This window comes from Monodelphis domestica, chromosome 1 (genome assembly GCF_027887165.1).
Source record: "Monodelphis domestica isolate mMonDom1 chromosome 1, mMonDom1.pri, whole genome shotgun sequence".
Taxonomy (NCBI): domain Eukaryota; kingdom Metazoa; phylum Chordata; class Mammalia; order Didelphimorphia; family Didelphidae; genus Monodelphis; species Monodelphis domestica.
In genome coordinates this window covers 166370711-166385295 of record NC_077227.1, presented here as the reverse complement: position 1 = coordinate 166385295, position 14585 = coordinate 166370711, and the positions used below count along the sequence as shown (strand labels likewise).

At 33.6% G+C, this 14585-nt stretch overlaps 1 protein-coding gene across 13 annotated transcripts in view; it reads left to right on the top strand.

Annotated features, from left to right (window-relative positions):
* The window catches only part of RNF111 (ring finger protein 111), an 84193-nt gene that overhangs the window by 39346 nt on the left and 30262 nt on the right, over nt 1–14585 (top strand). For all 13 annotated transcript variants that reach the window (XM_056809268.1, XM_007479661.3, XM_056809275.1 and 10 more), the window contains 3 exons: nt 7185–7311; nt 11331–11494; nt 13054–13245. In XM_056809268.1, the coding sequence (XP_056665246.1) occupies nt 7185–7311; nt 11331–11494; nt 13054–13245 (483 nt within the window). The remainder of the gene's footprint in view (nt 1–7184; nt 7312–11330; nt 11495–13053; nt 13246–14585) is intronic.

Genomic DNA, 14585 nt, shown 5'->3' with positions numbered 1-14585 from the left:
TTTGTATAAGTAGACCCTTTCCCCTTTTTTATGATCTCCTTGAGATATAGACCCAGTTAGTGGTATTACAGGTTCAAAGAGTATGCTGGATTTTATGGCCTTTTGGACATCGTTCCAAATTGTTCTCCAGAATGATTAGATCTGTTTGCGATTCCACCAATAATACATTAGTATTCCAATTTTGTCATATCCCCTCAACATTTATCACTTCTTAGGAAAACTTTTAAAGAGTTCTTTATGTCTTTGCCACTCACTTCTTGTGGGGGCTTCAGCAAATTGCTTGACTTCTTTGAGCTTCAGTTTTCTTTCTTTAAAATGAAATTGAAAGATATGTTCTTTAAGGACTCTTCCAGTTTTAATTCACTGTGATTCTAATGTACTTCTCCATAGTCTTCTTTGATTCAGGTTATTTGGTGTGAAGATTCCTCAGCTTTCTGCATAGTTCTTGGTTTCTAGAATTTTTACCATCCTGACAACTTTGCTTTTTGAGTTAATCAAATCAAGAGAATATCAGAATTGAAAGAGTACTCAAAGGCTGTCTAGGCCATTCATTCTGAATTTAAAATGAAGCTCTTAGAGGTAGCTATTTGGCTTAGTTGATTGAGAACCAAGCCTAGAGATAGAGGGTCTTGGGTTCAAATATGGCCTCAGATATTTCTTAACTGTGTGACCCTAGGCGAATCACTTAATCCCCATTGCCTAGCTTTTACCACTCTTCTATATTATCAATATACAGTGTTGATTCTAAGATGGAATGTAAAGCTATTAAAAAAACCTGAATTATGACCTCTCTTTTTTAAATGATTATTTGACCTTTTAGGGGCTTATAACTAGCAGCTGAATCTCTTGTCCAAAGGATATGGACATTTTAAGTCATTTTGTTTTCATAAATCTGCGTGGTACTTATGATGATCTGGAAGCCATATTTATTATGAGTTTTACAGAGCAGTTCCATCATATTTTTTCTAATATTGTAATTTTTGCTAAGATTGCAAAACCTAGTGCTGCAAATTTGTTTTTCTCATACCATGCTTGAGAAGGAAATTTCTTTGGGTAGCTAAAGACAAGATGACATTTTTTTTTTCTGATGCATTTAATACTGGGTACTTTAATCTATTTTTGCAGGCTTTTGAAATCTTCTTGGATCTTGATTTCATCCTTCATTGTTTGATCCCATCTTCATAGATCTGAGTTTAATGGTTTTTTGCTCCAGAAAGAGTTGGAGTTATTTGTTGTGCCAACAACTACTACTTGATGAAGGAATTACTCTAGCTCTTCGCTGGGCATGTACCCTTTCTGTCCTCTTAATAAGGGGTTGTCTATTATAATTTTGTGAGAGGAGTACCAGAAAAAACTCCCCAAAGAATTCATTTTTCCTTCCATCAAAGTTTAGGATTATTGCTTTAGAAGATATCTAAAACTGTAATATTTTGGTAAGGTGAGACAATCTGTCATAATTGTAAATAGATTGGTTTTGCCGTGAGGAAGTTCTTGGACTTTTCTTGGCTAAACTCCTTTATCTGACATTTACTAGCAGTCTTTTCAGTGGGCAAATGAAAGTCTTTTTTTTTTCATTTAACATAGCCACTTTTTGATATATTTTGAGTCTCTTTTTGTAACAAATGTATGCCAATCATGACAAATATATTTTTAGGCACATTTTTTGTTCCACAATAGGAAGTAACTAGTCTCAAAAACAATCGTTATTCATCAATGAAATTATTTCTTTCCCCTCCTTTTTATCTTATTTTTAGTCTTATCTATTTTAGAGTTTTCTTTAGAATTTCTGTGATGAACAAAAGTTTTTGTCATTTCATTCCTCAGAGGTATAGACAAATGGATTTAAGTTAGTAAATGTTGGTATATTATTTGGACAGATAATTTATAGAAGTTGTATTAGAAATAAATCCTACTTTACATGTATAAAACTGAACACATTTTTCTATTCCTTCTCCAAATTCTTCACTCTTTCATACTTTATTGATTTTCTTGAAGGTACCATCATTCCAGATTGATTATCTTGGTATTAACCTCCACTCCTTTCTCTCACTGTGTATATCTGATATTCAGTTGCCAAATCTTTCCATTTTTATCTATGTGTCTTACATTGGACACCTTTCCTATAATTACCACCTTCATTCATGATCTCATCATTTCCTGCCTATTATAAATTATTATAGCAGTCTTTTTATTGGTCTTCCTCAAGTTTATCCTCCAATACAACCTCCTTATTGCTGCTAAAGTGATTTTCTTTACTGGGAATTCTGATCACTTTACTCTGTAATGCCAATGCCCATGGCTTCTTATTTGTCTCTTGATCATATAGGAAATCCTTTGTTTAGACTATAAAGTCCTTCATAACTTATTCCCAACATATCTGTCCAGTTTCTTTGGACAGTAGACAGTACTCATCCTACTATTCTCTGCAATCCAACTAAATTATCCTATCTTTTCACACAAACCTCTCCATCCCTTTTAATTGGACCAATGGTCTCAGGAATCTGGAATGCACTGGTTCTTTTCCACCACATAGTTTTTCTCTCCTTTAAGACATAGCTCATATGCCATGTCAATCTACATGAAGACTTCTCTTTCCCCAACTGCTGGTGCCTTCGCTTTCAAACTACCTTCTTTTTAACTACTTTTGCATTCTCGTGGTTAGACTATTAGAATGTAAGATTCTTGTGAGTAGGATTTGATTCTATATGTGTTTCCAGGCCTTGCACAATGCCTGGCAAATAGGTACTTAATGCATGCTTGCTTATTGAGTTATTGACTCTTATGTATGCAGTCTCTTTATTAAGCTCTTAATCCTATTGCCTTCAATTCATATTGAGGAGAAATAGCTGAAATCAGCATCTAAAAAGTATAGGTCATGTAAGTATTTTAAACAGAATGTTGTGGTTTATCTTTAGTTTTCAGATCAGTTTAGAAATAACAGTTTGAGTTTTTGGTTTGTTTTTAAAGGAGTAAGATACTTTTCAAAATCAAAACATAGAATTTTTAAAGCCATCTTTATTCACTGAATTTTAGGATTAATGTAAATGTGCTTATTTTCATAAATTTTTTAAAGTAGTAAAATAATAGAATATCAATTAGTTTGCTTTTTACTTTCAATAGCCTTAATATAACCACTTTATGTGAAAAGATATTTGGAAATGTCATTTTTGTAAATCACATTTTAAATATACTTTGGATTTGAATTCTTTGTTACTTATAGATGGAATATTTGCTTTGACAAAACTAGAACATTGAGATATTTTCTTTTTGCATATCTGGTAAAACTGAACAAAAGTTAGGACTTTATTTTCTTTTTAAGAAAAAATGTCCAAGTGTCAATATAAAAAGAATCATGGCCAAAGTTTTTGAAAATTCTAGCCTTTTTAATAGACTTTTAAATTAAATTAAATTTTAAATTATAAACAATCTGTTCGGGCATGCTTGGTAAATAATGAATAAAGTATTGGGCCTGGAGTCAGGAGAACTTATCTTCCTGAGTTCAAACCTGGCCTTAGATACTAGCTCTGTGACTCTGGGCAAGTCACTTAACTTTGCTTGCCCCAGTTTCCATATAAGTTGGAGAAGAAAATGGGAAACTACTTAAGTATCTCTGTTAAGAAAAACCTAAATGAGGTGATGGAGTCAGAACTGAAAATGACTGAATTATCAACAACAAAATCTAATCTGTATGTTAATACTATACTAAAAGCTATTTGTTTTACAACCATCATTAGTTTATTCATGATAAAGTGGGTAAAACCTCTTTTCATGTGTCTTCCCTAGGCAAAATAATGTTTGTGAAAATGTCCATAGTCTGAATCAGGATTATGGTTTTTGGTTGAGGTGCTTTAACCTCCAGCCACAGTACATATGTCACTGCAAGATTGTCTTGCCTAGTAGCTTGTTTTTTGGTGTAGTATTAATCAGAAAGTTGAGAGCAGAATATTTTTCCAAATCTGCCACTCTAAACACTGTCATTTTCTTGTTTTTCTTTAAATAATAACAATTTGGCAAAGCTTTGATTTTATCATTTATATAGAGTTTATACTATATGCCATGTATTGTGCAGTTATTATCTCCTTTAATCCTCAGAACAACCCTGGGAGCTGGGGGCTATTATTATCAACATTTCATATATGAGGAAACTGAGACAAACAGGTTAAGTGACTTGCTCAGGGTCACACAATTGGCTATTTACTTTTTGTTACTTCATTTAACAGTTGGGTTTATTTAATCTTTTTGTGTGCTACTACTTGAGAAGCTTTAGTGGATACAAAAAACCAGTAAGGTGCTCCCTGCTATTGGATTTTAATGGGGAAAATACTTCTTTCCCATTTAGCTCACAGCAACCTATCGAGTCATGGAGGCTGGACTATGAATAGTTGTTTTTTTTTTTAGTTCAGACTAAATGTTTGATGATCATTGAAGGACTACAAGCAATGTTTCAAAGTAGTTTTTCTTGAAGCAGCAGTCACTTTGTGGTTTATGTCTCATGTTGGGGTTTAGAGAAGCTGATGTTGGTTTTTATTGCAACTTTTTATTACAATTTAGTTGCCACTGTTATTTTATGGGCTACCAAACGAGAAACAAAAAATTCAATATCCTTTTTTTTAAAGGTTTTCTAAGAATGAAACTACATGCTGATATTCTAGGTATCCTAGAATGAGACTTTCTGGCTTACTGAAAATAGTGTGATAAGGCAGCCCTAGTGCTTTTCCTGACCAAAAGGAATTTCACAGATTGTTAGCAAATTGATCACTCTTTGGTTCCAAAGAAAGTTTATAAAGCCTAAATTATTCTTTCAAAGATTAACAGAACTTTGAGAATCCATAAGAAAATAAAATTGGAAAACCTATTTCTCAGTTATAGGAAAGAATATCCTAACTATAATACTCATTAATATTTCAAAGGGCTTTGATAACTGATGATAATTTTATTTCTATACAGTTTAATAAGTTATATATGAAACATATATACCAAAACCTTATGCTCAACTATACTATATATTATACTAAATATGTATATTTATATATACTAAACACCTTATGAAACTCCCTTTTCTGCTACCTTTGTGTATTTTGAAGTCTGTATATGTATATGCTAGTGTTCTGTCTCCAATAGGCTTTTTTCTTAATTGTTTGTCTTTTTTCCATATTTTTTTCCTTTTCCCTCTCTTCTTTTTTCTTTCTCTTCCTAACTTATACAAATATTTCCAGAAGAAATATCTTTTATTTTAGTACAGTTTTATATTCTTTCTTAAACAATTTAATGAAAACTTCATATTTTTATCTTTATAAAGTAAAAAACAAATTGTTAATTTTTTTTTACCCATAGAATCCTAGAATTACCATGTTCTTCCCAGTCATCCTTTCCAGCAGGTTGTTGAAAGTTTCCTAAATGCAGTAAAACTTGATGATTTATGTTATTATATATTAAGAGAAATTTTAAAAAAGGTGAAAATCTGTATAATCTTGTATCCTAAATTCTGCCATTATGCTTCTTAGCATTTCTTACATTCTTAACTCTTCTAAATCCAAATTCCAGCTAGTCATCACACAAGTTTTGAGTGAAGGGCCTTGACTTTCCAAATACTTCTGAATGGGTAGTGGCTAGATAAATCAAGATTGTACTATTTTTTTCCCATGGTAATTTAAACTTAATTAAGACTAAAATACCACCACTACCCCCTAGACCATCTTGGAAAACCTATGGCATATGTACCAGAGGGGGTACTCATAGCCCTCCCTGTGGACACTCATGCCATTGCCCCAGCACAGAGTTTGCTGCTAGAAAGCCAGAGGAATGGCAGGGTAGGGCTGCTCCCTCCCCCTCTCCATGCACTTTGCAGTTTGGGCAGTCAGTCTCTAAAAAGATATGCTATCACTGCCTTAGACTTTATCTGTTTTATGAAATTTAACTTTGTTTTCTTCACAGGAAAGAACCAGACCATTTTGGCAGGAACACAATTGATTTAAGAGTTTAAATAATAATGCTATAGTTGAAGGATTGTTTTAAAACTTTTGTATATATATTACCAAGTATTTATAATATCATAGATTTAGAGCTGGAAGGGAGTCATTTGGTCTAACCTCCACCTTCCTGCCCATTTTACAGATTAGGAAATAAGATTGGGAAGTTTTAGTAACTTGCCAAGAGTCACAAAAACTAGTTAGTTTCTGAGGCATAATTCAAACTCTTTTTATTGGCTCCCAAGTCTTTAATACCTCTACTTTGCCATGTTAAAACTAATAATATTCCTGAGTATTTGGAAATTTTTCATGGTGGGTACAAATTTTCCCAATTATAAGGAAAATATAATGAAGAATGTGTTCTTGTACATACAGAAGATTCAAAATGTATATTCATCCATTACTGATAACCTTACCATATTGATTTCAGTTTTGTGGTAACTGAACTATAGACATCAGAACTAAATTGATGATAAAATTTTTTTACAGGCAAGAAAAGAATATTCCATTTCAAACTTTGACTCATGTAATTTACTTTATTATAAAGGTTGTGCTTAAAATTATAAGGGAAGTCAAGTATATATTTTTATTTTAAATCTCATTTTTCTCATTAGAGCCTAGTTCAGCATTTGTTCATTTGTGCATTTTCCTTGTGTAGTAGGGAACCACAATGCTCTTGTGTTTTGTACATGGGAAATCTAGTGACCCATGCCAGTGTAAAAGCTATAAAGAGTGTAGGCCTGCTAGAAAACAGTATCTCAGTGTTCTTTATTTTTGTGACATTTGAAAGAATGATGGAGCTACCATATGATAATACGGGTAAAACTTTACTCTTGGACTATAGGACTTCACACTTCCCTTATACTGTATCTTTAACTTACATATTTGAATCTTTCATGTTTATGAAATTTACTATTTAAATATAGAAGGTCCTATCTCATGCCTTATTTGGAAATACCTTGCTTATTGGAAATTCTTCACTAATTTGAAACTTAAAATCTGGTTTTGTTTGGGAATAAGATGTCACACATTTTTGATTCCTTTAATGGACTGATCTTGTTGCAGTTCAATGTCTTGCCCTCAATTTAAAAAATCAAACCAAACTTTTGCTTAGCTATATTCTTTTAAAGTTTGTAATTTTTTTTAAAGAAATGCTTGGAATAAATATTTACTTTGTCAGAATTATCTTTTACACATTTTTCATTTTCATTCCAGGAAATATCGATGAGGATGTTGTGGTGATCGAAGCATCCTCCACTCCCCAGGTTACTGCCAATGAAGAAATTAATGTTACCTCAACTGACAGTGAGGTGGAGATTGTAACAGTTGGTGAAAGCTACCGGTAAGATTTACTGTCTTAAGTAATATATATGTAAATAGAAATAAATGGATACAGATCTAAAGCAGGATCCTGCACACAAGTAGATAAACAAATTATTCATAGATTGGCAAAATTGATGTGTTTACAATAAGAGCATATTTATATTAGAATGAAAATTAGAGTAATTTTTGGCTAATGCCATTGACCCTTAAGTATTAGTTTGTCATTAAGAGTAAAAAAAATGTGGAATAAAATGAAGTATGGAAAAAGTGTAAAAGAAATACTGCAAAGAGAAAAAAAAGAATAAAGATTAGAGAAGCTAGAGGCTAGTGCTGATAATTTTAGGTGGTTGTTTGGTTTGTATTTGTTATTGTGAGTTTATTTTAGGCTTCTGTATTAGGGGACATAAATTTAAGGGAAGTTTTTTTTTTTTAATTAAAAGAAGGAAAATAACCATTACTTTGGACTTAATAAAGCTCCAAAATGTAAGTAGTGAAAAGTTACAAAATTCAGAGATAGCCAGTAAGAAGGGTATTTGAGTGATGATGAATGAAGAGAGAAAGAAGTGATATTATCATATGAGATGATCACAAATCATTTGGAAAGGAGAAAATAAACGAGTTCAGGAAGTATGTCAAAAGCCTGGTATTATACAGCCATGGTGTTGTTGTGATGGTATTGGGGTAAAGTAATCTAGGCAGCTCCTGTAGCTATCTGCTCAAATCAGAGTAGCCAATACATTGCTAACTTGATTTAATGGTCATTTCATCCTTTAAAAGATGGAGGAATCCCTGAGTGAAATTCCTATTTTAGATATGATTAAAATAAAAAAGAAGTAACTGAAGTAGAAATGAAGAAAAACTTGAGGGAAATTGAATACTCATATGTTAAGACTGTGATAAAGGAGTGCCATTATCTAAACTTTTGAGAGAACAGATTTAAAATTTTTCAGAGAAAGGGAGGATCCTATAGATTAAGATCCTGATAAAAGAAGTTAAGGAAAATAGTGGATACAGAGACCATAGCTGAAAATATATTTTATTTTCTGATAGTGTTCAGTTATCATCTATATGCACATGATAACCTAGATCTGTGCATTAAGTCCTAATCTCTCAAATTCTATTCTTGCATCACTGCCTGTCTTTTAGACATCTAGAATTGGCCATAGCCATCTCAGATTCAATATACTCTAAATAAAATTCATTATCTTCTCTGCTTCTCCAAATCTTTCTTCACCCAACTGTTTTTTGGTACTATTGAGGACCACACTATCATTTCAGTTATCCATGCTCAAAACTCCTCTCTCTTCACCCTTTGACTCCTTATTCTCTCCCTCAGCCATATCCAATCTTTTTTTTTTTTAACCCTTACATTCTGTCTTAGAACACAACAGTGATAAGGGTTTGACTTTTGGAGTTAAGTGACTTGTTCAGTCACTCAGCTAGGAAATATCTGAGGCCAGATTTGAATTTAGGTCTGGTTCTTAATCCACTGAGCCACCTAGCTGCCCTCATGTCCATTAGTTTGCCAAGTTTTGTTGATTCTACCTTCATTGCATTTCCCTGTAGTTCTCTCCACTAAGGAAGACACAACCCTTATTCATTCAGGTCCTTATTACTTCTCTCATGGACCTGGTTGGTTTCCCTGCCTCATCTTTTCCCCATTCCAATCCATTCTCTACTCAGCTGCCAAGATAATTTTTCTAAAGTAAAGTTCTTTTTAGTGAGCTCTAGTGGCTACCTTCAGGGTCAAATATAAATTTCTTTTTTTAAACTTAAGCCTCTTCATAACCTTGCCTCTTCCTTTCTAGTCTTTTTATACTTTATTCTCTTCTACATATTCTATATTCCAGCAACACTGACCTACCTGGAGTTTCTCCAACAGGAACATTATTTAATCTCTTCCTTTGTTCTCACTATCCCCCAAACTTCAGAAGGAAGGAAGAAGCATTTATATAGCACTTACTATGTGCTAGCTATAATGTGCTAAAAGCAAAAAGAAAGGGAGTTATTGCTCTTAACCAACTTTTATTCAATTGGAGGAAGACAACACAAAAAAGGAAATTGAAGAGGGGCATAGGCTTTGAAGTCCAGAAGCCAGGAACAGGGACCAGCTGAACCTTTTCACAAAACAGAGGTTCCAGGAGGAATTGGCTAATAGGAGATAGGGACAGGATTAGAGTGGTTCCATGTTGAGAATGCCATAGGAATGGTTAAGAGATTCTAGGAAGAAGATCCCAAGCTTTGAAGAAAATTCCAGAATGAGAGAGCCTGGGAGGAAATGAAGGCCAGTCTGGGCTCCTCCACAAAATAGAGGTAGAGGCTCTTTTGACTTCCTAGATTCAGCTCTTATCCCAGGCCTCTTGGGGAGGCCTTTTTCTGTTCCCTCATCTGCCTGTGCCTTTCCTTTTTAGTTTGTGGTTTATTGTTGTCTCTTCCATAAGAATGTAAACTCCCGGGGGCAGCTGGGTAGCTCAGTGGATTAAGAGTCAGCCCTAGAGACGGGAGGTCCTAGGTTCAAATCTGGCCTCAGCCACTTCCTAGCTGTGTGACCCTGGGCAAGTCACTTGACCCCCATTGCCTAGCCCTTACCACTCTTCTGCCTTGGAGCCAATACACAGTATTGACTCCAAGACGGAAGGTAAGGGTTAAAAAAAAAAAAGAATGTAAACTCCCTGAGGTCAGAGGCTTTGTTGGTTTTTTTTTTTTTTGCCTTTCTTTCCTGGAGGAATAGCCTGGGGGCTAATCAGACAGTTTTAGGGACTATGGATAATCCCAGGGCTATTTGAGTAAACCTCTCTGAAGCTAAGGAATAGCAACTCTCCTAATGAAATTAATGAAATAGCCCTGGGTAGTTGGTTAGCATATCCATAGCTTTGGGCTGGTGAAATACCCCAATTGATATAGGTGTCACAGCCTCTGGTGTAGATCGGGGTTTGCATATTTATTAGGATCTGGGGACTTGCTGAGAAACCACCTTTTTCTAATTACAGCCCCCAAACCCTGGGATATGGTCTTGGCCAAATTCAGATGGAGTTGTGTTTTGGGGTATACATCACCAGAAAGGGAATAAGGAGCATTCATAGGTTTGGGAGATTGAATGCCAGAGTCCCCAGTTTGTATGTCCTTCCACTGTCACATTATCTTCATTTGTCAATGTGGGAGAGATCTCACTCCCCTTCTGGAATGGGAACATTGGCATGGGGGGCTGGAATACAACACAGTTTTAACAGTTCAGAACTAAGGTAAATAAAGAACCATCTGAGTAATTAATAAAACAAAGCAGCACAAAGCTGATGCTTAGTATAATAGAACATTACAGATTCAGTACAGGTTATTGATGAATCAAAATGGGTAACTTCAACAGTACAGATTCTGCGATTCATGCTTAACCAATGCCAAAACTACAAATTTTTCAATTGATATTTAACTAGTGCTAACTGGTGAGAAATACAAGATTTCAGAGTGTGAGGTCCTATTATTTTTGTCCCTCACTACAAAAAATATCACCACTTCTGACTCCTGAAGGTCAGTCTAATTCCTAGATATTTTTCTCTCATCTCTAAAATAGGACCTCCATGATCCTGATTTTGTTTTTAAGTACCCTCATTCTCAACCATTCTGACCTGTAGTAGTAAGAATACAAATAATGTTCTTTTTTCTGAAATTCAGAACCTTTAGATGTATACTAATTTAAGTGAATAAATATAGTTATTAGCTATCATATAAAAAAGTTTTCTCAAAACTTAAGTGAATATTGCAAATAATAGTTGAATCTTATTTTTATCTCTGAAGCCAAATACATCTGGTATTCTTATGCCACTGGTTGACTTAGTCATTGCATAAACACTTTAGTGGACTCTAGTTTTCCTCATTAATCATAGATATGTCATATCCTAGGGGAGGTCTTGTGGGAAGATTGCCTGGTGGAAATTCTGTGAAAAATGGGCATTTAACTTCAGAATGGTCAAACTAATAGTCTTTTCAATTTGAGCTTATAAGTCACATTAATTTCATCAGAGTAAAATTTAACTTTTCAAGGTCTCGTTCATCAGTCGGACACTCCAGATCTCATTGGAGTCAAGGTTCCAATTCTCATACTACTCGGTCACAGGAGCCACGAAACCGGAGTAGACTTTCTACAGTTATACAGCCCTTGAGGCAGAATGCCGCAGAAGTTGTGGACCTTACTGTGGATGAAGATGGTAGGTTAGAATGGTGTACAGTAACACATGAAAAGATGTTTTTGAGCTGATTCCCTTAAATAAGTTAACAGAAATTTAGGTATATGTTTGTAGGATACAAAGGAATTCTCATCTTTCCTGTTTATGTGTTATGTATGTGTATATGTTTGAGATATAAGACTGTCCCAAATTATAGACCAGTTGTGTTTTGAAAGTTTATATTTTAGGGATATTTCCTCCAGAAACAATGTTATGAATGTCAACTTAAAATTATACTATTCCTTAAAATAAAATCTATGGTATAAATAAAATTTATAAGGAAAAGTAGTAAATAATACAATTCTAACACAAGTAGTAGTTAAATAGAAAAATGGAATTAAATGATTAATTTTAAGCCTTTTTCTTCAGTTTTAGAATCAATACTGTATTTTGGTTGTAGCATAGAAGACTAGTAAGGATCAGGCAATGGGGATTAGTGACTTGCCCAGGGTTTCATAACTAGGAAGTGTCTTGAGGCCAGATTTGAACCCTAGGATGTACTGTGTCTAGGCCTAGAGCCCCCACCCCCCACCCCCGCCAATGGTTTATTTTTAATGCTGGTATTTTAGTATAGGGAAATTTAAATAAAACAAAATTAAAAAAATATGTGGAGGTATTTGTGGGAGTTTTGTAGAGGGGAGACTTCTAAGAATCTTCATGAGATTATAAATGAACCTAGATACAGCTTAATTATGAGCTAGAGATTGTGGGTTGTTTTTTTCCCTACTACATTTGCTTAATTTTATCACGTAAACAATGGTAAACATTTATTATAGGTAAAACTATTCATGCGTGGTAAGATAAGATAATAAAAAAAGATGAGCACAGATGATCTAATATTCACTCTTCCTCTTTTATGGCATTATGTAACATTGTACTTTGGTTTCCTTTGCCACCTCCTCTCAATTGTGTTACTTTAACAGAACAGGGAATTTGTGCCTTTTAACTATGAAATTACTATGGCCATATATATTGTCTAGTATTTTGTCATAAAAATGGACCTCTTAGAGCCATTTGTACTCTAATTATTATTTATTGATTAACATGGGCATTCTTATCATCTGATATTATTACTTCTCCTATCCTAGTGAATCTTTTGCCCTGCCTGCTTCCTTCTAATACATAAGTAGAATTAAATAAATTACCACATTGGCCATATCCAAAAATGTATAAATCATTCTTTACCAGTAATCTAATACTTCTAAAATCTTTACAAATACTTCATCCATCAGTTCATTGAAGTCATAATAATTACTACCTAAAATGTTCTGAAATTTTTTTGTCCTTTTCCTTTACATTTTGTGGTTCAGCTTACTTTGCTTTCTTTCATTTGATTTGGTTGCTCAGTTTTAGAGAAGTTTTCTTTACCATGTCTGTCTACTTGTCCTTTGGCAGAACTTATATTTCTTTAAATGGTATGTTTATATAATTAATACTATTAGATATAAATTCATGAAAAGCATTTAACTTTAACAAAGAAAATTGAAATAAGTTTTTTTTTAACTTAAAATAACAAATTAATATTTTACACTGTTTCATAGAACCCACATTAGTACCAACCACCTCTGCTAGAGTGGAGTCCCAGGTTGTGAGTTCTTCCAATAACAATTCAAATGCATCTACCTCAGAGCAGGCCTCTGAAGCTACTTCAGCTATCTCCAGTACCCAGCCCTCTGCAGTGTCAGAAGCTTCCATTCTTCCTAGCAATAGCACTGCTGGTACTTCAACAGGAGGTATGTGAAATGCAAGATTTCTTTTTAAATTTCTTTATTTTTTTAAGTTAAAATTAATTCGTAGTTTTATTTTTCTTTCTGTTTTTTTTTTAATTTGGTCAATTTCAAACATTATTCCTTGGCTACAAAAATCATTTTCTATTTCTCCTTCCCCTCCCCCCACTCCTCCCATAGCCGATGCGCAATTCCACTGATCAGAACCCATTTCCATATTGTTGGTATTTGCACTAGGATGTTCATTTCTTAGTTTTATTAATGAAAATATTGGCACTGTTTAAAATATAATTAAATGAAATTTTAGATACATCAGTAAGCATCTACATTTTAACCTTTTTTGGATAATAGTTGGTAACTATATTGGAAGTAGACCATAATTAAAGATTTAATGTTAAAGAATGTATCTTCAAGAGCAGCTAGGTGCCTCAGTGGATAGAGAGCCAGGTTTACAGTTGGGAGGACCTGGATTCAAATTTGGCCTCGGACACTTCCTAGCTTTGTAACTCTGGGCAAGTCATTTAACTTTAGTTTGCTTACCCCTTACTGTTTTTTTGACTTAGAACTGATAATTAGTATCAATTCTAAGACAGAAGATAGGGGTTTAAAAAAATATATATATATATATTGTAAAGATTAAAATTTAGGGGAGATGGGGAGACTGAGGCATCCTGTATTCGAGTCTATTTTTTTACTATATATATATATGATTAAATGTTGACTAAAATATTGTAGGTCAACTGACATACTACTGTCCACTGTACCTAATAAAACTTCCTAATGTATAATAGGTGCTTAGTAAATTGTTGCCAGAAACATAATTTTTAATTAAGAAAATAATATAATGGCATTTAAAAATATACTCAAAGATTAAAAGGAATTCTAATCCATTAACATTAAATTAAGAGCTCTCAAGAATAGGCTTTGTTCTATAATGTGAAAAGATTTGGTATTTCATATATATACGTATTATATATATAAAGTCTAACTAGTTGTGATTTTGAAGTTTCCTGTGATTTCTTTGATTTTGATTTTCCTAAACAACCAGCCCTCTATGCCACTCTATTCTATGGAGTTTTTATCTTTGTCCTTCAATACGTTTTCCCTAGGGGATCCCCCAAATATGGTCGGGAAAAGGAGTGTTCAATTTTTGTGACATCATGATGACTATTCCTCACTTATCACTTGACGCCACTGCAACCAGCCCTTTTTGGGTTTTTGTTGTTGGTGGTGGTGTTTTTTTTTCCTTCATTATAATTAATGATAAAAAAGATCTGTCAGACAAGGTTGTTCTCTTTTTATTTTCAAAAGAATTTTAACTTGTAACACTTTCATAGATACTTTTT